The 24727-nt window shown below is 53.4% G+C and overlaps 1 protein-coding gene across 18 annotated transcripts in view; it reads left to right on the forward strand.

Moving 5' to 3' along the window:
* Nucleotides 1-24727, forward strand: part of LOC113246261 (F-actin-monooxygenase MICAL2) — a 137707-nt gene that overhangs the window by 105925 nt on the left and 7055 nt on the right. For 4 of the 18 annotated variants that reach the window (XM_026486796.4, XM_048214022.2, XM_048214020.2 and 1 more), the window contains 2 exons: nt 7300-7368; nt 10427-10576. In XM_026486796.4, the coding sequence (XP_026342581.1) occupies nt 7300-7368; nt 10427-10576 (219 nt within the window). Of the gene's footprint in view, nt 1-7299; nt 7369-10426; nt 10577-12040; nt 12164-13196; nt 13716-14885; nt 15012-19194; nt 19258-23996; nt 24105-24727 lie in introns of all 18 variants that reach the window. The other 14 variants (XM_057317057.1, XM_057317058.1, XM_057317059.1 and 11 more) reach the window with 6 other exon arrangements.

The raw sequence follows: 24727 nt of genomic DNA on the forward strand, positions 1-24727 counted from the left end.
CGCCATGACCTGTCTATAGGAAGGAATGGGCTAGCAAGGCCAGGGCTGGGGAAGGAAGGCGTGCAGGGCTGCTGGGGTTTTCAGCAGAGCAGCAAAGGAGCTGAGCTGCACCCAGCCGCTCTCTCTCCCTCTGCTCCCCGAGCTGCCCTGTTCAGAGGCTCTGTGTGAGGGTTGCGTGGCCTACCACATGTCCCACTGAGTGAAAGTCGTCTTCTGGAGGCCAGTCATAGGCTCGTTCCTCCCCAGCCCAGCTATTGTTTCTGTAAGGATCCCCACTTCGGGCTTCCTCATCCGAGCAAGCCAGGGCAGCCTTTCTGGAAACTCTCTGAGCCAAACATTTAAGGCCTTTCTCCATCCACCTGCTTTCTCCCACCACTTAGTCCACAGCTGAGAACAGCAGGGGAAACTGGAGAGGAATGTTTAAACCTTTCACTCGTCACACCTCTGTTTACAGAATGACGGGATTATAACAGTCTGGCCAGCCCTGGGTCACGTGGTGGGAATGGTCAGCAAGGCCAGCCAGGCCCTCCAGGGGCTGAGAAGTCCTCACTCCACTTCCCACTGGCTCTGCTAGAAAATGCAGGGGGTGTGGGCAGGCTCTGTCTGGCCCGGCCCTGGCTGAGTTTGAACCATGTGTGCCCAGGGGCTGCCCATCCTGAGAGGAGTCCAGCCCCCCGACAGCTCCATTTATGTCTAGGATTTGCCTTGCTGTTTGGATAGGTAGAAAGATTTGGTCATGGAAGTAAGTGCTTGGCATGGGCATTACCTGTCCTCTTTCTCCTCATACTGACTGAAGGCTTCCTCTGGGCGGTTGGCGGATTAGTAAGGCCACTGGGCCACATTCTGCCTTAGTCATCACCAAAATACCCCAGACGCTGTCCTTCACTCAGCGTCTGTGCAGCGATCGGACGACATGCAGAGTGTCTCCTCCCCAGCGACCTCGGGTCTTCTTCTATCTGGATACTTTTTGGTTTGGGGAACCTATTTGCAATGCTCTTTGGTCTTGACATTTCTCACAAGCAAAGAGTACTAAGTGCAGTCCAGTTTCCCCAGGAGGGGCATGGACCGTGGGCACACCCAGAAGACGGCAGCGCAGTTAGGCTCACACCCTCTGCGCCGTCGCTCCTGTGCCCCAATGGCCTAGAGACACAGGCTCGGCCACGAGTACCCGCGTGAGTACGCCATAGCACACACCCAGCGTCTGGACACGCAGATGCGTCTGCATTCAACCTCACCCCTCTGTCCCCAGCCCTCCCCCACCCTCCCCCCGCCCTCACTATCCCTCAGAGGAGGTCTTGATGTGGGAATTGAGAAGCCCGCGTTTGTTCACAACACGGCATCTTAATCCGGAGAGGCTGCTGAGCCGGCCTTAAAAATCTCTCTCTCTCTCCTGGTTTTCACGGTTGGTGTTAAATTGTTGTCTCATCCCTAACCCCTGATAGCATCCAAATCCCAACAGAACTGATCAGCTTCAGGCAAAATAGAAGACCTTGTTTACTTTTAGAGAATGTGACTTCCCATCAACCTGCCAAGAGAGTTGTCCCTCTGGTGAGTGGTAAACTATTGAGGTTGACTGATTAGCTTCGAAGACCAAGGGCCAAGCCTGGGGAAAGGAGCAGAGCTTTGGGATTATATGTTCCTCTTTAAAAGCCCTCGGTCCGCTTCTGGAGGTCTGCCTCTGACCCTAAAAGCATCTGCACAAAAGGCTGTGACGTGGGAAAACTGCTGGGGACTCCCGATCTCCTGTCACCATGGACCTCAGGCGGTATCTGAACATACCTACACGGTCCCTGTCCTCCCGCGTGTCCCCTCCTAGACCTACGACATGTAGGTCATTGCTGGTTTTATGGCCCCTGCCCTCATCGCACATATGACAGTATGGACACACTCAGGCACCTGATGCTTGTTTTCCCCATTCTGAGCCCACTCCTTTGAGAACAACACAACACAGAGGTGTCACTTGTCCGTGAAAAGCCCATCCCAGAGGCCAGGGTGGTGGCCTCAGGGTGTTTGTCCTCTCAGCTGGCTGATGGTGACGCAGGCTCCCCTCCAGCACTGTTGCCGAACAGTGGAGTTCACAGAGCACGGCTCGTGTGGATGTCTGGTCTCAGCAGTTAGGGTGCCCGCCCAGCTCTCCTCTCCTCACCCCTCCCACACAAACACTTTCCAAAGAGCCAGGTGCATGAGGTAAGGAAGCATGTCCTCCATCCAGACTACCCAGTGCCTGTTTGATGCTGGGTTCTCGTCTCGGTGCTGGGGATAGAGCAGAGAACAAGACAAACAAGGATGCTGCCCTTACAGGGGTAATGTCTGAATTCCTCTCCCCTTCCCCAGCTGCTCTCACAGAACCCCCACCCAGCAGCCATAGCTCCCCATGAGGTTTCTTTTCTTTTCTTTTCTTTTTTTTATTTATTTGACAGAGAGACAGCCAGCGAGAGAGGGAACACAAGCAGGGGGAGTGGGAGAGGAAGAAGCAGGCTCCCAGCAGAGAAGCCTGATGTGGGGCTCGATCCCAGAACGCTGGGATCACGCCCTGAGCCGAAGGCAGACGCTTAACGACTGCACCACCCAGGCACCCCCCCATGAGGTTTCTGGTGCTTCTTGGTTCAGAGACGTGAGGAAAGTCCCGGAGAGTTGAGAGCGCAGGTGCCAAGGCCGCCCGGCAGCGCAAACACAGCGCGTGCGAGCCGCCCCTCTGGCCCCCGTGGTTTTAGGCTGACCTCTCCTCTGTCCTCTGTGCAACACAGCCGGGCATTCTGACTCACTTACAGAATGGGAGTACATTGGAAGCCAGGCAGACAAATATGGATTCAGGTCTGCTGGGGATTTGGCACACGCTTGAGCCTCTCTGAAGGTTCCTTTGCTTGTCTGCAAAGTGATTGCAATCACATTGACATGGCATCGCATCCCGTGAAAACGGTGGGAACAGATGCGTGCTGCAGGTCTGAGCCCCGGCCCGGCCGAGTGGGAAGGGCTCCGCAGATGAGCGCGCCTGTCCCTCGGGAGTCCCGATTCAATGCAGGTGCCTGTTTTCTGAGAAAATGAGTCAAGCTAGCGGGATTGGACACTTGGTTCTGCACTGCAGCCATGATCAGGGCGGCACCTGACGGCGTGCAACAGTTTCATAGGTATCTCCTTTGCTCCTTGTGTTCACTTCGGAGGAAGGCAGGGCCTGTATTCTCAGCCCAGTTTTAGAGAAGGGAATCTTGACTGTGGGGAGATTAAATCGCGGTGTCCTGCAGGTGGTAAAAGTCAAAGTCAGAACTAGAATTCAGATTTTCTAATTCTGTTAACTAGCGTTAACCTGAGTAACAGTGCCTAACACTTACATAGCGCCTTATGAGAAGTGTTTTACATCCGTGACTTCATTAATCCTTACAACAGTTTGTGAGCTAGATAGGATATCCAGGTGAGGAAGTAATAGATAAGGAAACTGCAGTCAGAGAAGTTAGGTGATTTTCCTAAGGTCACGCAGCTGGGAAGTAAGTCATGCCGGAACTCGAACTCATGACTCCTTCCTACTCTGTTACGGGCTAAGAGAAGAGTTCTCTCACCAGCGTCACTGGCCTAAATATCACTGCTGCCTCCCACTCAACCAGGCTGTTGCCTGCAATGGCCAATCCTTCTTCCTATGCCCCAGCTCTGAATTTCTCCAGGGTTAGGCTATACTAGCTAGTTAAATATAAAGGTGGTTTCCTTTGGACTAAAATCACATGAAGTCGGGCTTTATGGGGACGTGGTTATCTTGATCAAATAAATAATGATCAAATAAATAATCAGACCAACAAATGCATATCTTTTTTTTTTTTTAATGGAGACACCAATTAGTTTAATAAATGCCCTCTGGTGTATGGACTCTTTCAGATCTTTGGGAAATCATGATAAGAAAGTGTTCTTAGGGGGAAAGACAGGAAGACATTAAGAGCAAAAGAAAGTGAGCTCTTTGTGTATTCTCATGCTCTCTCTCTCACTGGGCACCATAAGTATTTTCTTCCTCCTTGTACCCCATTCTTTGTAGAGCAAAATAGAATGCAAGGAGATGGGGGTACTAAGGCAGTATTGGCTTGCAGATAGAGCTATACAGATAAGAAAAAAATAGGTAAATCCCTAGGTTTGAGTTTTCTCCACTTTTCTGTTTTACCCTCGCTCTTTGGTTGAGAATCGGTGCTTCCATGAGAAATCTGTAGGGAAGGGTAGACACCGTTTGCGTATGTGTGTTGCCAGCCTTTTCATAGAGACTGCGTTTTATTGTCCTATGGGTCAGGCTGAACTAGAGGAGTGAACGTTGCCCCACCCACTTCTTTTATTTTCCCTGAAGGATCTGGGGTCTTCTCAGGTGCTGGGCACACTCCCTCCCAGGAGCGCTTCTTGTGAGCCTGTGGCTAACCAACTGGGTTTGGATCTACTTGGCTCTGATGTTGAAACAGTCAAGCCCTGAGCTATTGAATGCAAGAGAGAGTAAGAGGTGTTGCTCTTTGAGAGAAAAGCCAAGTCTTCATTTAAGGTGGAAACAACAACAGAACAACAGAAAACCCTAAGATTATGCATGCAGCGTCCGTGTTGGGAAGGACATCCTGTACTTTCTCAGGCCCCAGTCGTGGCCAGCAAGCCATTCACAGGCAGTGGAGCTGGGGGCCCAGATGGCCTGCGCCTCCAAGACCCAACATTGTTGCAAATAAGGTCATCTGTTTCTCTTGGTGTTTGCCCAAGCGTTTGGGTTGAAATCATTTCCATTCACAGAATGATGATTTATTAGAAGCTGAGAAAAATGTTAGAGGGAAGGCAGGACCCTTTGATCTGTTGTTTTGTGCTGCCTGAACAAGGGAAGGGTCAAAGTTTTGAACAAATATCAATGCCTTTAAAAATGTCAAAGGTGCTGGTAAATGTGGGAAGGGGGCAGGGGTGACGGGAATACAGAAGCAGGGGAAGCACGTACTTTCTGCTGGGAGCAAGTGGGCACACAGTCATGTGTGCTGGGGGCTCCAAGTTCTTACTGTAGAACAGGCAAGAGGTAAAAGAATCTTCCTGCGGTGCATGCAGCAAGGGTAGGAGGGGTGGGGCAGACTGGGCTGTACCGCTGGGTTCGAGGGGAGAGAATGGCCAGCAGCCCTTCCCTCTGCCTGCCCAGTGGGACAAAGGCCTGCTCTGGGGGCTCTGAGTGTGCAGGAGGCTTGGGGGTGGGGGTTCCATGGCCCTCAGGGGGCTGGCCATGTGGAGAAGGCCCCAGCTGGAGACCGGCGGTAGTAGGGTCTCGCTCAGTAGTCTCTCCATAAGCATCTTTGCTGCAAGCACTTTTGCTCTGTAACTAGCCATAAGGCAGTGTGCTGTAAATGAGAAAAACGCGGAACACAAGATGGGCATTCGTTAAACAGGACATACTGAAACATGAAAAACAAATAACAAAATTAAAAAGACTTTATCGTGAAATACAAAAGATTTGAATCCTTCAGAATATGTCGCGTAGACTCAGGGCAGCACTGCGCCAACAACTGGGTTCATTTCATGGTCTTTGGTTCATACTATTACACATTTTTTGCTTACTGATTCTTCTCCATGTTTGACATAACACATTTTCTTTTTTCACTCAACTTTCTTCCTTCATTAAGAGAGGTATCCAGGGGCGCCTGGGTGGCTCAGTCGGTTAAGCATCTGATTCTTGATTTCAGCTCAGATCATGATCTCAGGGTCTTGAGATTGAGTCCTGCTTTGGGCTCCGTGCTGGGTGTGGAGCCTGCTTAAGATTCTCTCTTCCTCTCCTTCTGCTCCTACTCTCTCTCTTAATAAATAAATAAATAAATAAATAAATAAATAAATAAAGGAGGTATCCATTTCCAAATATGAGGATGCTGTCTACGGCCATACCACCCTGAATGCGCCTGATCTCGTCTGATCTCAGAAGCTAAGCAGGGTCGCCCCTGGTTAGTACTTGGATGGGAGACCAAATATGAGGATGCGTATTTGTGACTGAGCTTTATATTGCCTTGTGAACACCTTCCGCGTGTTGTTTGCACTTGGATATTGTCACGTGTCCGTCAATAGACATCCCAAAGTTCTATGGGAAATGTGGGTTCAAAACTCTGCACCACTGTATAGACCATCATGAGGGCTAAGGTTTATATAATATAAAAACAGGAGTACTGTGCCAGGGGAGAAATGAAACCAAGCTGTCAGTCAGCTGATGAAACCAAACTGTTAGCCCATTATCTTTGTATGTGTTACAGCAAAATTGCTTTATATCCAATGAATTGCATGGTAAAAATGCTTGTGGCAAAAGTGCTTGAAGCAAAGCTATCTGCAGCAAAGTGCTCATGGCGGAAATACTGGACATGGGTAGGTAGACAGGTGTAACCCCAGTGGCAGGATAGACCCACCTGGCAGGGCGCAGAGGAGGCGCCGAGTGCCTCCCCACAGCCTCACTCCTTCTGTGCAGCCCCGCCCATCCCCTGCGGGAGACAAGACTGACATTGCGTGTGCCCTTTGGTGACCCTTGCTGGGTCACTGCAGTGGGCTTGTGTAGAGTGGGGCTCTCCAGATTTCAGTGTTCAGATTCAGGGAGCAGAAAGTAGGCTGGAAGGGCTTATTGGTAGGACATCCATGTATTTGTTGTCTAACCAGGATACTTTGGAGAATGGAAGGGAGCACTATAAATAATTCTGCTGGGGAGACAATGAATCAGAACGCGCCTGGGCACACAGAGCTGTATGATCACCATAGTTTTTAGACCATATCTGATGCTCCCTTGAAGTTGATAAAATACGGTTTACTGGCATTTCCAACGGTGACCAAATGGCAGATGTAATTTGCCATCAAATCCCTGGACAGCTGCTCTGAGCCCCGAGAATCCCCACCTGTGAAGTGAGCAGTGGCAGCTCCTTGCAGGAAGGGGTCTCCTTATGGCAACGTGCCGAGTGGCAGCAGCAGGCCTGGCTGTGACTGCTCGGAGCCCAGGGTCACATCGACCACAGAGAGAGTCCCTGCCCTGCCCGTGTCACGGGGATTCTTTGTGCTTTGGGATGTTTCAGAATGATCTTTGGGGATGTGATTTCACCTCCTGTGACAGAACACCCCCCGCCCCCCTGCCAGGGTCAGTAAGGCTCCCTCCTCTGAACAGAACTCTGTGATCCCATTTGTCACAGTACAGGGTGAACCGTGTCCGTCTGTCTCCTGGCCTGGCAGCTGTTTGTGGGCAGGGTGGCATCCCCAGGGCTGGCGCAGGGCCCGCCCTATGGCTTCAGGGCGGCTGGTGGAAACGCAGACCTCGCTGGCCCTGAGCTCACCATGCTTTCTTGGCCGCTGCAGGTGGACACCCAGACTGAAGACAGCGACATGAACAAACGGAGGCGGAAAGTCTTCAACAACCTGGATGAGGTTCGTGCACACAGCGTCCATTAAACAGGCTGATTGACGGCCAGCAGCCACAGTGTTGGCCTTCCTCCTTTCCTCTCTCGTGAGCCACTCGGTTCCAAGTGTGGCTTGATGGAGAGACCATCAGCTCTGCTCCTTCCTCTGCTGCTTCCTAGCTGTGTCACCTGGAGAAACGGAGCCTCCCAGACTGTGGCTCACGTCTGTGAAAGGCAGATGATACGTTTGAAATGCAGGCAACTTTTTGCAGGATTTTTGAAGATTAAATAAGAGGGCAACTATAATGTGCCGAGCATGCTGTCTGGCACCTGTGCTAATCAATACAGCATCACTATTAGCAGGAAGTAGTAACCAGGTACAGGCAGTCCCTGTTGTCCCCAAGCCAGTTTCTACCTTTTGTTTTCTGCACTTGCCTTTAAGGCAAATGTCCCGGTGCCCACAAGTGCCACCTTCTGGTGAAAGCAGAAAATTACAGACTACTTTGTCAAAACGAGGCACGAATCTCTCTCCAGACACAGGTTCTCAAAAAAGTGACCTTTGTAACAAATAGAGCTATAAGGCCTAACCTAGGGGTGTGAGGAAGCTGCCTGTTGCTTACCCCATTTTCTGGAAGGGGCAAAGGGGCGCTCTGATAACAAAACCCTGAACGGAGTTCAGTTCACGTCTTAAAATGTGCACAAACACATTTTATCCAATGAGTTCAAATCACCTTTGTCCAAACCTTTTCTAGAACTTCTTCGATCCCTTCAAGAGCAGTCGCTTCTCCATGTCTTGGTGCTAGTGTGAGCAAGAAGCCAGTGAATAGGGAGATAGCTGAGAGGAGGAAGCAAAAGCTGATGAACAGGGTGGGGAACAGGCTTTCCCGGTTATGGGGTGTTGGCTCTCACTGTAAGTGCCTGTGATTTGCCTGTGCGTCCTCCCTGGAAGTTTCCCTGTGATGCATGACGTCTAGGTGGAAACCTGCTCCTGCCTTTCATCCGTGGCTTCTTTGAGGGAGTGTCTGTGCTCTCTCTGTTGCTGGCAGCACAGGAGTCCGAGCGTGGGAAGAAATCGGTTGCACCTGCCCCTTCTGAGATGTTTCTAGGCTGACCCGAGCCAGCTGTTTTACTGAAGTCAGGTTTCCCTGAGCAATAATTCTTTCCACATTCTTGCTACTCCGAGTGTGGGCCAGGACCCAGCAGCATCAGTATCACCTAGCAGTCGGTTCGAGATGCAGTGTCAGGGTGCGCCCTGAGGGACGAATCTGAATCTGCATTTGAAAGAGCCCCGCAGTGATTCCTATCTGAGAAGCTCTGGTCTGGGTGACCCACTGCCCTGGCGGACTTTGGCCTTGTGCAAACAGTGACCACTCCAGTAAACCCACCCCTTTCCACTCAAGCCTATATCGATATGCAGAGTTGCATTCCCCACTTTGACGTGGGGAGTGCCTCTTTGGTCTGTTTGTCCAGTACTAGAGAGTGGCTGTGCATACAAGGTTCCCCGGCGCTGCTCGTCTTAGGGAATCTTCAAAAAAGGAAATCCTCTTCCCATGACTTTTCTTTCTGTTTTGTTTGTTTTGTTTTAAGATTTTACTTATTTATTTGACACAGAGGCAGCGAGAGAGGGAACACAAGCAGGGGGAGTGAGAGAGGGAGAAGCAGGCTTCCTGCTGAGCGGGGGAGCCCGATGCGATGCGGGGCTCGATCCGAGAACTCTGAGATCATGACCTGAGCCGAAGGCAGCCGCGTAATGACTGAACCACGCAGGAGCGCCCATGACTTTTCTAAGTGAATATATCTTTGTTGTCCCGAGAACATCTGTTCCTGTGAGGGAGACGCACTGCCTCCTTGGGAAAGCAGACTGCCCGCCCAATAGGATGGTGGCGTTTGCTGCTGAGGCATATGAGGGCAGGTCCTTTGATAAGGAGAGCAGACGTTGAACCAGTGAATGCCGGTAATCTTCCAAGTTCTGTTTTTTAGCAGATGAGCTAAAGAAGGCTCGCACAGAACTCCATTTTATGAAACAGCACAGCCTGGTGACCACAGCCAGCACCTTACCAGCCAACAGACACGTTGAGATCATGGACCCAAGCACTTCTGAAACTTTGAGGCATCTTCTCCAAAACCCATAGCCCTAGTCTGACCATGAGAAAACTGACCATGACTCAGTACAAAATAGCTAACCAAATTGTCAAAGGTCGTGAAAGGCAAAGAAAGATGGAGAAACTCTTACGGAGGAGGGAGATTGAAAAGACGTGGCTAAATGCCATGTGGGACCTGGGCTCGTGTCCTGGAACCCAAAGGACATTGGTGGGAAGCTGGAGTAGTCCGAATCAGGTCTCTAGCTTAGTTCATAGGATCGTGCCAATGTTCATTGCTTAGTTTTGGTAACAGTACCACGATTATTGCAGATGCTAACGTTGGGGGCATCTGGGTGAAGGGTATGCAGGAACTCTGTGTGCTATCTGTGTAACTTTTCTGTAAATCTAAAATTATTTCCAGATTTTAGTATATGTGCTGCCGAAGCGAGCACTAAAATTATTTCCAGATTAAAAGGGTTTTTTTTTTTAAAGATAGTGACCACAGAACAGGGCGTTGAAGTTGGGAGTGGGGCGCAAGGAGAGAGGAGAAAGAAGCCCAAAGCCTGTGTCTTGCCTGACACACCCCCTCTTGCTTCCTTCACCCCCCACTCTTCACCTCTGGCAGATACATGGTGTGTTTGGAAAACTGTTTTGCTGATCACTTCATTATTATATTTGACTTTTGCAACAACCAGATGAAGTGGGTTATGCCCCCATTTTACGGATGAGGAAACTTCAGAGAAATGAAGTAAATTGCCAAGGTCGCTGGGCTGGGAGGTGAAAGAGGCTGTTTTCAAGCCCCATCTGGCTCCCAAGTGGGCGTGCCTGTCCTTTGGGAAGACGTGAGCATCGTCTCAATGGGCCTCACCTTCTGGTCCTGCCACACTTCCTCAGACGCTGGCGTTCTTCTTCAGGAAACTGCTCCAGTGTCCCGAGTCCCCGGGCCCCTTCCTGATACCTGGGTTCTGGGATCCAATAACCAATGTGTTCATTTGGCCTTTGCAGCCTTCAGCCTATCCCAGCCGCGGCCTGCGCTCCAGTCCAGAGGGTGGCAACGGGAGAGAAGGGGGAGGCCAGAACAAAGTCAAGTCCATGGCAAGCCAGCTGCTGGCCAAGTTCGAAGAGAGCTCTCGGAACCCCTCGCTCCCGAGGCAGGTGAGTCCCGTCAGGTGCCCACTGGACCTGCCTTCCTGGTGACCAGCACCTGCTGAGAAGCCAGCAGAAACGTGCAGGCTAGTGGTGGATTTCAGGTATGCCAGCCAGGCCTGGCTCAGGTGAGACGGGGGCTCCTTCCAGATCGGGAGTCAGCCGACTTTTCCAAGAAGGACCAGATAGCACATTTAGGCCATAGCAAAGATATGAGGCTTCGGGAGCCCCCTGTCTCTCTGGCAACTACTCCCCTCTGCCGTTGTAGCGTGAAGGCGGCCATGGATAGTACCCCAGCTAGTTGCGTGGCTGCGTGCCAACAAAACTTAGTGTACAGACACAGGCAGCAGGCTAGCTTCGGCCCGCGGACCGCAGTTGCTGATGCCTGTTCTGCCCTGGAGAAGAAATGCAGAATTTGGTTTTGCCTTGTAACCATGACTTGATTTGCAGCCATCTTAGAGATGGTGCAGCGTCAGCTTTAGAGATGCTGGCTGCCTGGGAGTCTGAGTCCAGCGTGAGAAGACCTGTGTTCCCCAGGGGAAACTGAGTCACAGCTCTCAGCTCAATGGGAACCAACCTCCCACGTGTTCTCTGATGTCCTCTCCTCTGTGTTCTCCCGGGTCAGGTCGGGAGGGCCGTGGTGTCCGGTCAGGGCGGCTGGGAGGCTGAGGGAGGCAGAGTACTGTGGGGCAGGCTGCGCACTAGATTGCTGTCAGACTCTGACTCCACGGTCTGCTGCGTGGTTCCTTCTGCTCCCCTGGAATCCTTTGGAATGCCACTGTCAAAGTACAAAAGCTTGGGACAAGGGGTTTGGTTCTTTTTTGGAGAACGCCTGTCGTCTAACAGAATTGGGCTCCTCTCAGGAGGAGGACAGACCCTTGGTTCGTTAGCGTCTCTGGCAGTCATAAGTAATGTGCCCGGTCCTGATGGTGGGGCCTGCCCCTCCTGGACAAACTGGCCTTCCCCAGGAAGCCAAGTTTTGTTAGAAGGGGGCCATTTCCCTGAGACTTGTGACTTTTTTCTCAATTGCCCCTTCTGGAGGCTTGGCCCCTAGAGGTCCCCAAGTGTCATTTGGGGGGTCTCTTCCACCAGAAGGAATGTAGCATCCCTGTCATGTCATGTGCAGGAGACTTTGCCATTTCCAGGAGGACTTCAGGGCTGGCCACCTGGGCTTGGCATAGGCTCTGGCAGCGCAGGCCTGGTGCCCCAGGTCTGAGCCAAAAGCAAGGCCTCCCTGGGATTTACACGTTGTCCAAGGGAGGGGGACTCCAGGACTTGCTGTTCACACGGACAGAGAACCAGGGTTCAAGTTCCCTGCTGGGCCTGGCTTGCGGGAGCTCAGCCCACTGCTCTCTCTGCACTTGCAAACTCTCTCTGCCCGCCTCCCTTCCTCTCCTCCCTCCAAGTGTCTCACTCACCTTTTCCTTCATGTTTCTTGTGGCTGCTTTTTCGGACTCACCTTCCTCCTCCCAGGAATGCCGTGTCTCAGGGATAGGTAAGCCTGTCCTGCGCCCTTCCTCTGACCCACCTGTTAACTCTCGCTGCCCCAGGCCGGAGGAGCCCACACCCAGCCCATCACCTCCTCTGAAAAGGCAGGTAGGGCTCCTTCCAGTGGACCCCGTCTTGGTGAAGTCAGAGGGGACTTTGATCCAGAGGGGTGGGCTCAGTGCTGTCTGTGTGCCCCAGGTAGGGCTGACTGTAGCTTCTCTGGGAAGGCAGACAGAACTCGAGGTGACCACCCTTATAGGTAGGAATAACCAGGTCTGCAGCCTCTTGAAATACGTGCCAGTCCAGAGTGTCATCTGCCCAACTGCTGTGCTCGTGATGCTTTACTTGCTTGGGGGAACAGGCTGCACCCCATGGGGTATTTGGGGGATGCCCGGGACACTTAGCGTTGTTTGCAGGCCACTTGGATAAGGGACTTCTAAATAGATGGACAAGTGGCAGGGATGGTGAAATGAGCTCAGGGGGCCAGTTGCTGCACACCACTGAAGGGGTAAGGCCAGGGTGTGGTGAAGGCCTCCTCTGGGTGCCTGAACACATGAGGACCGGCCTGGACCAGGGAGGCAGCTGGCGGCCGTGGCCTCTCCCAGCCGCATCTCCGGGTTTGGTGTTGAGCAGAATCACTGTTCTTGAGCACGGTGTTCAGAAACGTCTAGCCAGCAGCAGGAGGTTGGTGTTGCTTCCGTGCGTGGAGGCTGCGCGAGGTCAGTGAGGGTATATGCCAGTGACGTTAGGCCTGGGTGCGTAGAAGAATCATCTAGAGAGCTTTTTAAAAAAATACCACCATCTGGTACCCACCCCCAGACCAGTTAAACCAGACTCTCCGGGGGCTGGGCCCAAACTTGGGTGACTTTTTCTAAGTGCCCTAGGTGACTTCTGTGTGCAGCTAGGACCGAGACTGGGCTTATACAGGTTTTGACCCAGTGGGTCTGGGGTGAGGCCCGAGACCGTGAATCGTTAATGAGGATGGCAGGTGGTGGACATTTCTGAAGTTAGCAGGGCCTCTGACTCACAGTGACCCCTGCTATGCCCTTTGTCCCAGGTCCTCCTGGGGGAGGGCTCACGGCAGGGGGGTGTATGAATGGGGCACAGTCGGGAAGGAAGCTTGACTTTCCTTTTCTCCCAGTTCCCCTCGGTGGTTGTGACGGGGCATGTGCTCCGAGAGCTAAAGCAAGTGTCTGCTGGCGGCGGGTGCCCGAGCAGGCCCTGGAGAGCCAGAGCCAAGTCTGACCTGCAGCTGGGTGGGCCCGAAGCCCCTGCCGGCCTGCCTCCTGCCTGCCAGGGAGCCCTGGCCCTTTCCGGGGTGCTGCGGCGGCTGCAGCAAGTGGAGGACAAGATTCTCCAGGTGAAAGCCCCGCTCGTGGCCCTGCCTCTGCCCGTGTTGGGGTGCCTTCCTTCCCTCCTCTGCGTCCTCTGCCCCGGGTGGGTTCCTTCTTGTTCTGTTCACCCCCTGTCTCCTGTCCCATCCCGCCGCTCTCCTGGAGGCAACCACCATCGTCTGTCACTATCTCTCTCTCTTTCCCCTCTCTCTCCTTGCCTGCAGAAGAGGGCTCAGAACTTGGCCAACAGGGAATTTCACAAAAAGAACATTAAGGAGAAGGCGGCTCACCTTGCCTCCATGTTTGGACACGGGGATTTCCCGCAGGTAAACACGGGGCTTTCAGAGCCCCCAGGAACCCAGATGTTGCCCATCTAGCCGAGTGGGCACAAGTCCGTCTCCGGAGCTTCATTTCCTCCTCCCTCCTCCTTTTCTGGCCAGAGGGGCTATGGACTTTTCAAGCCACTAAGGAATTTAGGCTGGCATCTAAAAGAGACTCAGATGAGCAGACGCAGAAATACTGGATCAGTCATGACAAAGGGAGACCAGGGTGGTAACGTAGGCTCAGGTCAAAGGAAAACGTGACGGGCAGAAACCTATGCTGTTAGATCCTAGACAGGCCTGAGTAGGGGCCGAGCTTCCTAAGAGGCAACACAAAGAAGGAAAGCTGGTCGGTTGCAGGCGTCACATCACAGTGGCTTAAAGTGAAAGCATGATGTTTCGAGGCACTATGGAGGTCTCTCCGCGGCCCTGAGCAGGGAAATCCTGAGTGATGAGCCAACCACAGGCTGTAACCTCTGCTCTGCTTTTCCAAAATGCAGCATCAGCCAAGCAGAATGCCTTTGCCTTAGAATGGCAAGCACAGCCCTCTCCAGGCCAGGTAATGACCTAGAAACTGGCTAAAAAGAAGAGGCAGTGCGTGGCAAGGAGAGGGAGGCGTTGGTGAGGTGCCACAGTCCATGTGTGTGTGTACGGGGCTCCCTTGCTTCCAGCAAGCCTGGTCTCTAGAGCAGAACTCCTCTGCTGCTTTCACTCAGTCTCCTCCTGACCTGTGTCCTCTGCTAACGGGCAGGGTCGTCCTGGGAAGGAAGTTTTGCATCCAGGTCCTTTCTGGGTCCCAGGGGGCCATAGAGGCGCCTGCTGTGGCCATCTGGCCCGCAGTGGCCCGGGCTTCTCCTTTCCTAAGTTCGCAGCTCCTTCACAGCAAGCTCCAGAGCAAGAGCTCTGCGGCACACGTCCGCGGGAGCAGGACGGGTCTGCGCCGGCTGCTTTGCTGGGATGACAGAGCTGGGACGGTTGTCACAGAGCGCGTATATCTGGGAGCCAGACAGCCCTGCTGGGCTCCCAAGACAGAGGCTTCTCTTCCGTCCTGAGACACAGCCCTGGATTTCTTTCCCCCTCCCTGAATGCATAGGCATGGGGCTGCACGGTGGAGGCGCGCATCACTGTGCACTTCCCAGGCATAATCACCGTTTGCTCTGTTTCTGTTCTGTGCAGAATAAACTACTTTCTAAAGGCCTGTCTCTCACTCACCCTCCGGCTTCTCCCTCCTGTCTTCCGTCTCCCGATCCAGCTGCTACTTCCTCTCCATCGACTGTTGACTCTGTTTCTCCTGCCAGAAAGGTAGTCGTCCTGAGCAATTAGCTTCCCCCACTCCCTGCATGTCCTGAGATGTTCTCATGCTCTGCTTGACCTGCGTAGACAAGCATCTGGAGCTTGCTTTGGCTGCTTTGGCTGCGATGAAAATGCGATCCTTTACAGCAGTCCTGGATTCGGTGGTTTCTGTGTTGGAGCAAGCAACAAAGTGGAACAGGCGAACACAAAAAAAGTGTCCAACCGTGCTGTTCATCCAGCAAGCATTAATTGGGCACCCACGGTATGCTGCCATGTGCCAGATGCTGACACAAGGAGGACGGTGGCACAGCTCTCTTACTCCACTTTGGAGGACAAACAGCACATTAGCTTAGAAATGAACACATTTTACATAGGAGATTGCCAGTTTTTGGCTGTTTTTGACCTAACAAGATGGCGGTCTCACATGGCGAATCTACTGCTTTTCAATACTATCCCTTAATTCTGAAAGATATAAAGGGCAAGTTTATAGGAACCCAGCGGGGAGAAGCCTGGAAGGGATTCGCAGAGGAGACAATATGGGAACCAAGTGTCAAAGGTTCCATGGAAGGGAAAGGGCAAAGGTTCTAGAAAGGTCTGGCATGTGCAAAGGAAGGCAGACAGGGCTTGTGTGAGCAGAAAGAAGATTCTGGTGCAACTTGCTGTGGGAATAAAAGTATTTAGGGGAGTGTGGAGGATGAGGGTGGAAGTCAGTCCACTCTTCATGTTAAGGAGTTTCATTCTGCCCTCTTAGAGCCACTGAAGCCACTGCTCTGTGTTCTAGGAGGATGACTCGGGTAGCAGGGCAGGGTTGGCTCAGAGGAGGGGAGGAGGGGAGACGCTACCTTTAAGTAGATCATGAAATGCAACTCGAGAACAATTTTTAAATCGGGTTTCTGGAGCACTTTTCATGGTTTCCACTGTCCTCCCGTTACCAAGTATGCTGAGAACACTACCAGGCTGGGGTGGGAGAGGGCTGGTCTCCAGGAAGCTTGGCCCCCGACTGGATGAGCCCGAAAACGAATGTGAAGCCCACTTCGTCAGCTGTTGCTCGGGAAGTGGGTTTTGGTCTCTTCCTCGCAAACTGTGCCCCTCCGAGCACACCGGTCTGTCTCGCTCCCCAGGCTTACCTCGGCGCGCAGGGCTGAGTGTCGCCCATCACAGTTACTGCGCGGTTGCTTCCGTGCCGTTAGGCTGAAGCACAGACCAGCAACCTGACCTGTCTGGGCTTCTGTATTTTCTCATCAGCAAGAGAGTGATTCCTGGCTCATGTGGAGCGAGCTGTCTCGGTGGGGACTGGCATTTTTGTCATCGTCATCACCAAAGCTCCAGAGAAGCCATTTTGCCCAGCTTGGGAGAGGAACCTCCCCTGGGGGGTGCTTCCTGTTACGGTGCCCTTGACCGGATGAGAAGGGGCCCGGGTGCCTGGGCACAGATAGGCAGCGGCTCGAGCTCCTGGCTGGGCAGCTGGGCCCGCACCATGCTTCTCTCCTGCCCAGACCCCTGGCTGGCCCTGGTCAGCGTCCCCTCTAGCCTCTGCCGTTCTTTCATGCTCAGGGTGGCCTGGCTTGAGGGCAGAGCTGGGGCAAGAAATGCCTCCACACTTCCCAAGTTCCCTGACTTGGTTTCCAGTAGGCGTTCGAGCTCCGGGCGCTGGCATCAGGCAGTCTGCCCAGGCTCATGCAGGCCACCAGGGTCTGACAGAGACACTTCTTGTCAGGAGGCATTGCTCCATCACCATCACGCTCCACTGAGGTCCTCAGCTGCTCCTCCATCGGGCTCCGCAAGCAGCCTTTAAACAATGTCACGCATTAAGCGAGCCAGCAAGTGATCATTTGGCCATTCCACAAACATTTATTAAACCACAGACGGCTCAGTGTCAGGAGCTTAGGCCCTTGGGATGTCCATCAGTGATCTGGAGTTACGTTCCTTCCCTGATGAGGCTTGTATCCCAGTGGGTGGAAATTAACAATCAACGATAACGTAATGTGTAGGTAAATTATATAATACATCAAAAGACAAGATATACTTCCTATGGAAAAATTGTAGCAGGTAGCTGGGAGCTGGCATGCTGGGGAAACAATGTTAAATGCGGTTGTGGGGGGAACATGCCTCCTAGGAAAGAGTACTGAGCAGGAGGAGAGCCACAGGTAGGAACATAAAGGGGCAAGGAGGCCTCCTGCCCCCAGCCCAGTGTTCTGTACCACAGCGGCCGAGCATGAATGGGAGGCCTTGTCAGACACACCAGCTCCGAGGCTATAGCCGTGGAGAGCGCCACACCCAGGTGCGCCGAAAGCTGCAAATGGGGTGGGCTGTGGGCTGGCCAGTCCCAGACCCTCTGCTCCCCGCTACAGCTTTGCTCCTTATTTCTACTAGGTTGTGGTGGGACAGCCACCCCCTGTTTTTCTTATCCCATCTCCTTAGCCAGCCTTGGCCATCAGGTGATGGTGTAATTGGGCCTCTCCCAGTGAGGCTGGGAGTGAGTGGAGATCTCTTAGGGCCACCCTGGGACAGGGGGCAAGTCACTCTTTGTGCCTTAGTCTCTCTGTTTGTAAAAAGGACTTAGTTTGGACTGAACGTTCACAGCACCATCCAGCTCTCACTGTGAAGCCATTGTGGACAGGAACGAGTAGTGAGTTTCCAGTGTTAGGCAGCCTCAGAGAGGATATTGCCAGTGGCCCTGCAGTCTCCCCATCCCCCACCACCAATCTCCCTCCCCCTCCTGGACCCCACCCTACCCCTAATTCAGCACTGGGTTTTGTGCATGCAGAATCTGGCAGAGCGACAGCCTCCCCCTCAGAGAGAACTGGCTGTCCCTTAAAGTCAGTGACAACCTGGGGACAAACTTCATTCAGTCCTAAAGCAGCTCTGGGAGCCTCTCCTTTGGAGAGAGCCTGGAGCAGTGCTTCTTTCCAGGTGATCATGTGCTGCTGTCATTGCCCAGGGGCCCAAGCTCAGCTCCATTCAGGGAAGCCAGAGGAAGGAAAATGCACTTGGAAACTGATGTTTAGTCCTTGGCAAACTTGAGACAGGCAGCATGTCTCTATTCCTGCCCTAGAGCCCTACAGTCCAATTCTGAGGATCCAGGGATAAACCCCCCACCCCCACCCCATGTGGGAACAGACCTAGCCAAACCCGGATGAGGACCACGTGTTACAGGGGTGCAGACTTGGGTCACCCGTTCCGAGAGATGTGGCCAGGGCTATGCCTTCAGACGGCCGTCTCAGCTGGGCATTTGCTCTAAGATTCAGCGATGCTGCTGGGAGTTTGGCCTGAAGGGTCACAGGGCATATTGAGGTCCTCTCATTTAGGGTCTAGATCTTCACCAGGGTCTTGTCTTTCAAAGAGCCAGCTGGGGATCATGTCCAATCGTATGTCTACAGCACTCATTCAACTCGTCCCTCCCGTCAAACCAGCCCTCCTGTAGTGTTATGACCCCCTATCAACCATCAGTTAACTCCTTTTTTCAAGCAGGGAGCCGCTGTCGATTTGGCACCTGGCATGGCTGCTAGCCATTTGTCAAGGCTGGTGAGCTCTTGCAGGAACAAGATGGTGGCTGAATGTTTGTGCCAAGGAGCAAGGAGGGTGGGGTGCTGTGGTTTGTCTTTCTGGATCAGAAGAACAATGTGCATTACAAAAGGAGCTTTTTCTACCTGGAGGTGTTTGTTTTAAAACTGGATTTGCAGGGCTTATGGGAGAGATTTGCACATTAGAGGAAACCTATGTAAGTCTTGGCCGGGCACAATGTCTTCCTTTCATTTGATGCAAGGATAGATCTCAAGGCTGCCCCCAACCTCCTCGTCCTTCTCTTTGTTCCTGGGATAGGACTGCCTTTGGAGGTGTCCTGTGCACATCCCAGCCTGGGGGATTTTAATTTGCAGCATGCTGGTGTGTGTCAGGGAAGCAGGGTGCTCTAGGGAGAAGAGCATGGGCTTAGAGTCAGAGCACCGAGGACTCACCATGTGACCTTGGAGGAGTTGGTGGACCTCCCAGCGCCTCAGTCCCCCAACCTATAGACTGCAGGTGACAGCAGCTGGCCCTGAGAGTGACAGGAATGATGCAGTAACCTGGCAAAGGTAGATTGCCTGAAGTGTCCAGTAAACGTGCTCTTTCTCCAGAGGAAGAGAATTTTCCAGAAGAAATCTAAATGAGATTTATGAATCTGAAATGCATGTTGATTCCTCTCTTTCTAAAGGCAAAGAAGTCACCTTCAGATTTCCATTTCCATCCCAGCCACTTAAGAACAGTGCGGCCTCAGGTGAGTTAGAGCCTCTCTGAACCACAGCTGTCCCATCTGCGAAGGGGGATTATGAGACCCACCTCGCAAGGCTCTGAGGGCCACACACGTATGACCATAGCACAGTGCCTGGCGCCAGGAGACACAGATGCAGACGTGGGCACCTATGGGGAGGTCACAGCCCAAAGGCCTGCCCGAGTCTCAACTCTGAGGATGTCATTTCTGGACCCCCTCAAACAAGGTGGTTTCAATCCTTGCCCTCTCTCGTTCTTGCCCTGAGCATATCACTGGGCACCCAGACCCACAGCCTGTCCTATGATGTTTCTCCCCCAGGGACTCCTTAGAGGGGAATTTTGGCCCCAATGGGCCCAGGAGGCCTCCTCTGGCCCTGCCTGTCGAAACCTCCCCTTCCTGTGAGCCCTCAGCTTTGAGGTCCTAGAACCTCCACCCTTATCCTGCCTGAGCTGTGTGAGTCCATGATGCTTATAGCAGGCCAGACACCTGGTATTCTTAGCTGAGTTCCAGGCCCAAGGGGGAAGTTAGCATTGTTTGGACACAGATGGGCCCAGGAACCTGCTTCCTCCTTCATTCAGAGCAAATGCCCTGTGCCAGGAGTGCAGAGTTGAGTAAAACACAGTCATGACATCAGGGAGTGCAAACCAGAAGGGAGCTGGGCCAGCTCGGAGCTGGGTGAGAAAGGTTCCAACATGTAGCCAGGGACTAGTGGTCACCTCTGAGCTCAGAGTGCCAGGATTGCCTCAGAAGTGCCTGCTTGTGGGGATCCAGCCATCTGCAGCCTCTGGGGTGGTGCTGGGGATGACAGTTATGTCACCATGTTTGAATCTGGGTTGACTCATCGAAGAGAAGCCAATGTGCTCATTCTGAGTAGGCCATATTATTCTTGCTCGTGCAGAGGAGGGAACCCAAGTGACCTAGAGTTTCCCAGAGTGAGGGCCATCTAAGAAAGGGAAAGAGTTCTAGAACGTGGAAATGTAAAGCCATGCCAGTGGTGGTGCTTTGAACTCATTAACTCCCTGCAGAGTGTTTCGTGGGAGCCCCACACCATGTGAGGTGTGGCCTGGATTCTATGGTGACCATTTTTTGCAGCCCTGCGAGGATGGTGGGGTCTCCCCATTTTACAGTTGAGGAAGCTGAGGCTCACAGAAGGAAAATGGTGTATGTGAGATTAATCTAATATAATGTGAGATAATGGCCCACCAGGCATGTCCAGCCATTCCAGCTTGTTCTAATTAACTAAAAAATAATAAGAATTCGAAAGGGCGAAGAGGGTAGTAGGAAATACTCCAAGTCTTCAAAATTACAAGAATATTGAAAGATACATTAAGGTTTGCAAAAGCAGCCCCGTGGCCCTCCAGAATAACCAGTTCTTTAAAAACTAGTGACTGGGACGGGATCATTTTTGGCTAAATCTAAACAAACTCTCCCAATTACAAGCTCCCCTCTTGCCCAGTCCTCCGCAGCAACATATAGGGCCTGCCTTTTAAAGCATTAATCTCCTTGCTGAGAACCCCTGGATCTCACTCTGAGGTCAATACCAGGATGAGTTTTCTGGAAGTTTCTCTACAAATTGACTCTGTCTTAGGATCCCAAGAGCTTGGTTGGTTAGAGCAATGCTACTCAAAAGTGTGGTCCATGGGCAGGCACTGGTCTGTGACCCAATGAGCACAGCAAGTGAGAGTGAGCGTTAGACACTCGGAGAGCAAACTGACATTGCCACACAACCAGGTGTGTGGTCCTGTTTCCAGTACTTCACGTTTATTGTGTCCAGAAATACCAGGTCACAACAGACTAGAGTTTTTTTGTTTTGTGTTGTTTTAAGCAAAACCTGGTCGTTTACCACTGATGGTTTGAGGAGAAGAGAGCTAGCACTCGTCTGGCTGGTCATGTCCTCACTCTGCTGGAGCCAGTAAGGCCTCCTGTTGCCAAGAAACGGAAGAGAACCCGTAATCCTCAGGGCGATGTCTGCCTCCACACTGGTCTTTGGGGTGGGCTTCAGGGGACACCCCCCTCACCCCTTGAGATGAGTGCTCCATCACGGATCTCCTTGTGACCTCTGCAGAAAGTCCAGTCCACCTCTTGGTATTGGCCAGTGACTCTGAATTGGTTTCCATCAGGTTGGGAAGGGCATGTGGGAGACCCAGTGCTGCTCTCCTTAAGGGTGCTTTCATTATTCTTAGGAAAGCCGTGGCAATGGGCTGGGGCTGTGATTGCAGCTGGGAGAAAGGAGTCTTTTTGGGCCATACTGAAAGACCAGGTTTTGTCTTCATCCTAGGTCACATGGCCAGGTGACCTGGACAGGGCCCTGTCCTGGCAGAATAACGAAGCAAGTCTGTGAGCACATGCATGGCTCTGGTGACACCTGCCAGCAACCTTACAGCCCTAGGCGTGCTTCTGTAATTGTTCCTTAAGTCAGGATTGCACAAAAGCTCAGCGGCACGAAGTGCTTATTAGCTAAGTGGTTAATAAGGTCCCATTAGGGACTTGTATTTAAGGCTTCGGAAAGTATAGGCTCAATCCCTGCTAACTCAAGGGAGGCGGTAATTGCGCGTGGGTATCATGGTATCACCATGGAGTTTTTCTGGGAGAGCGCCTCAGAGCCAGTTCACACACTGGGCCACAGGAGACAGCCACACAAGGGCAGTGTGGGCCGAGAGGTAAATCTGACCTTCTCTGTCTTCCCTCCCCTCTTTGCTTTGATGTAAACCCAAGAAGTACTTGGTATTCTTCAGCCCCTTTCTGAGGGGAACATCAGGCAAACAATGGCTTATTGTCCTGACCCAGTGCACCTGAACCTTTCTTAGAAGCAGGAGCAAGTTTCTTGGCATGTGTGACATCCTGTAAATGGCAGAGAGTGTGCTTGGAAGCAGAAGCCTGATATCTCCCAGCTGGGGCCAGCTCGGGAGGTGAAGTGGGTCTGGGGTAACTGGCCTGGCCGCTGCGGCTCCCGGGAAGAGGCAATCTTTGTAAAGTCTGAGGGGCTCCCGTCTGTCTGAGCCGGGGGGTCAGACCCCCCACCTAGCAGGCCCACGGCCTGCCACAATCCCCAAGAGCCCCGCATGTGGTCCAAGTGCCTGTTCCAAAGTGGCTGTGAGCGTGAGGGCTTCCTTAATGAGAAAGGGAGCAGGGGACCCCTGGGTCTTGTCGTTCTCCCCAGCCTGCCTGGCGTCCTTGCGGCGGCAGTACTGTTGCTGGAATCCAGTAAGTGGGTCTCAGCTTCTGAGGCTGGGCTCTGCTACCGGGAGCTGGGGGACCGCTGCCATTCCCACTGCCGTCCCCTGAACTTCTCGCTTTATAGTTGAGGCTTCTGTAGCAGATCAGATGTGACCTCCCGGGAGCAGTCCTGGGTTGAGATTGAGGGCGTTCCTTCAACCGCTCCTGTCCCTGTTGTTTGCCGTTGCCGCAGCTGTCCCCCTGTGCCACTGTTCTCTCCCGCTGCACCTCCCAGAAGCAGGATTCCGAGGCTGGGGAGGGTCTGGAGCCTGCCTTCTTCCTGGATCCTGGGACCAGAAACAGTGCTTACAGAATCCCTTCCTGTGGTGTGTGCCTCCCTGAGGAGGAGACCGTGCTGCTCCCGGGGTGGCCTTTCATAGCTGGTGGGCAACGGGGAACAAGGTGGGATTTGCTGCCGTGTCTGCTGGGGCTGGCAGCTCCACCTGCCCTGGCTCCAGGACACGTGGGTGGGGAAGCAGGCACTCCCCGGTGAGGGTGGCCATCATGCCCTCAGAGCACAGGCACCTGCACCTGCCGGGCAGTGGCGCCCAGGGCCCCCACGGAGCTGACTTGCCAGCACGGGCCTGGGGCCCCCGGGCACTGCCGCCTGGAGCGCATGGCGAGTACCCATCCTGTGGCCTCCCCCCCCCCGCCCCCGTCCCAGTCACCGCTTCTGTAGGCCTGGGGGCGTCTCAGCTCAGACACCACCATTGCTCCCCAGCCATGCAGAGGCTGCAAGGCAGGCTGGGACCTGCTGCACTTGGGAAACGGGGAGGGAGGAGTCCAGCTCCTCCTGGCCCGGCCCTGCCGAGCGCCAGGCACTCGAACGCCCGTTCTCTCCCTCAGTTCTTCCTGCACATCCGTGAGGCGGGCACCATTTCCCCAATCCTACTAAATAAGGAAACTGAGCTCCGAATTTGAGAGTTTTGTGCTCAGTCTCAGAACTGGTGCATGGTGAGCTGGGGTCCTAACCCTTCCTCCCAGGCTGGGGTGGGGGATGAGGGGGCGCGCCTGCTCAGGAAGCAGATGAAGCAGCAGCTCACAGCCCTCCAAAGAGGAGGGATCGCTGCGGGAGGGGGGCTGCCATACAGCTGTCTGTCTGCGAGGTCCTGGTTCCTTCAGGTATGAGGGCACCCAGGCTGGGGCTCAGGAGACCTGAGAAGAGTTCTGAATCTTGCACGAATTTGCTAAGTGGCCTGGGACAGCTCCCTTCCTCTCTCCGGGATTCATTTACCCCATCTGTGAACCAAGAAACTCGACGAATTCTGAAGGCCTTGCACACCCACAGGGCTGGTTCTACAAGTCACCTGGCTCCCCCCAGGGCCCCAGGGTTCCATTTCTGTCCTTCTCTCCGTCTCCAGAGTGCCCACTGCCCGCTCTAGGCTGGTTTTGCCTCTCCTGGGACGTTGGGTGCTGTTTGCATGTGGGTGTGGAGCCCTGTCCCACATCCAGTCTGTTTGCGCTTTCCTTCTCAGTGCTAACTGGCCTCTACCTTTGTCTCTGTCTCCTCTACCTCTGCTCTTGGGTAGCTGACAGTAGGGAAAGTGTCCAGCGGAATAGGGGCTGCAGCTGAAGTCCTGGTCAATCTGTACATGAATGATCACAGACCTAAGACCCAGGCCACCTCTCCAGACCTGGTAAGGATGCACACCCCTCAGCCTTCACCCGCAGACACCGGCTCTGGTCTCCCAGGGAGAATGGCCTGGCCCACCCGCGGCCCCCTTCTCGTGGACAGGAGGTGTGAGAATGGGGTAGACCGGTGCCGAGGTTAGAGGGAGGGCTGCATTTTCTGAGTGACAAACCTCACTCAGCTCCCCTATAGGTCATTTCACAAGGCAGAGCCTGTCCCCTGCTGTCTGGGGCTCGGAAGCTCAGTGGTAAGCTCACCCCTTACCATCAGTATTTGGCGCCCAGCCCAAGTAGCCCTTTTGCACTGGCCTGAGAATCCAGTAACAGAAAGGTACTCTTCCCTCTGAATTCTCCCTTCTCCAAACAAGGCTTCCTGCTGCCGTCACCGCCATTTGACTGGACCATTCTTTTGGTTTCCTTTTGACACATCCCCTCAGGACCCCCCAGGCGCACTGCTACCTGGCCCTCATCCTCCGCCCTTGCATTTAGGAATTTGTCTGGCAGCCCCAGGGGCTAGAGGACACAGCCTCTCCCTTTCCTGCAGTTCTCTTCAGCAGTTTGGCTGCCCCTTGCCTGGGCTAAGTCACTGCAGGGGGACAAGGGTGTGGAAGGCGTTCTTTCAAGGACCTCC

This window comes from Ursus arctos, unplaced genomic scaffold (genome assembly GCF_023065955.2).
Source record: "Ursus arctos isolate Adak ecotype North America unplaced genomic scaffold, UrsArc2.0 scaffold_23, whole genome shotgun sequence".
NCBI lineage: Eukaryota > Metazoa > Chordata > Mammalia > Carnivora > Ursidae > Ursus > Ursus arctos.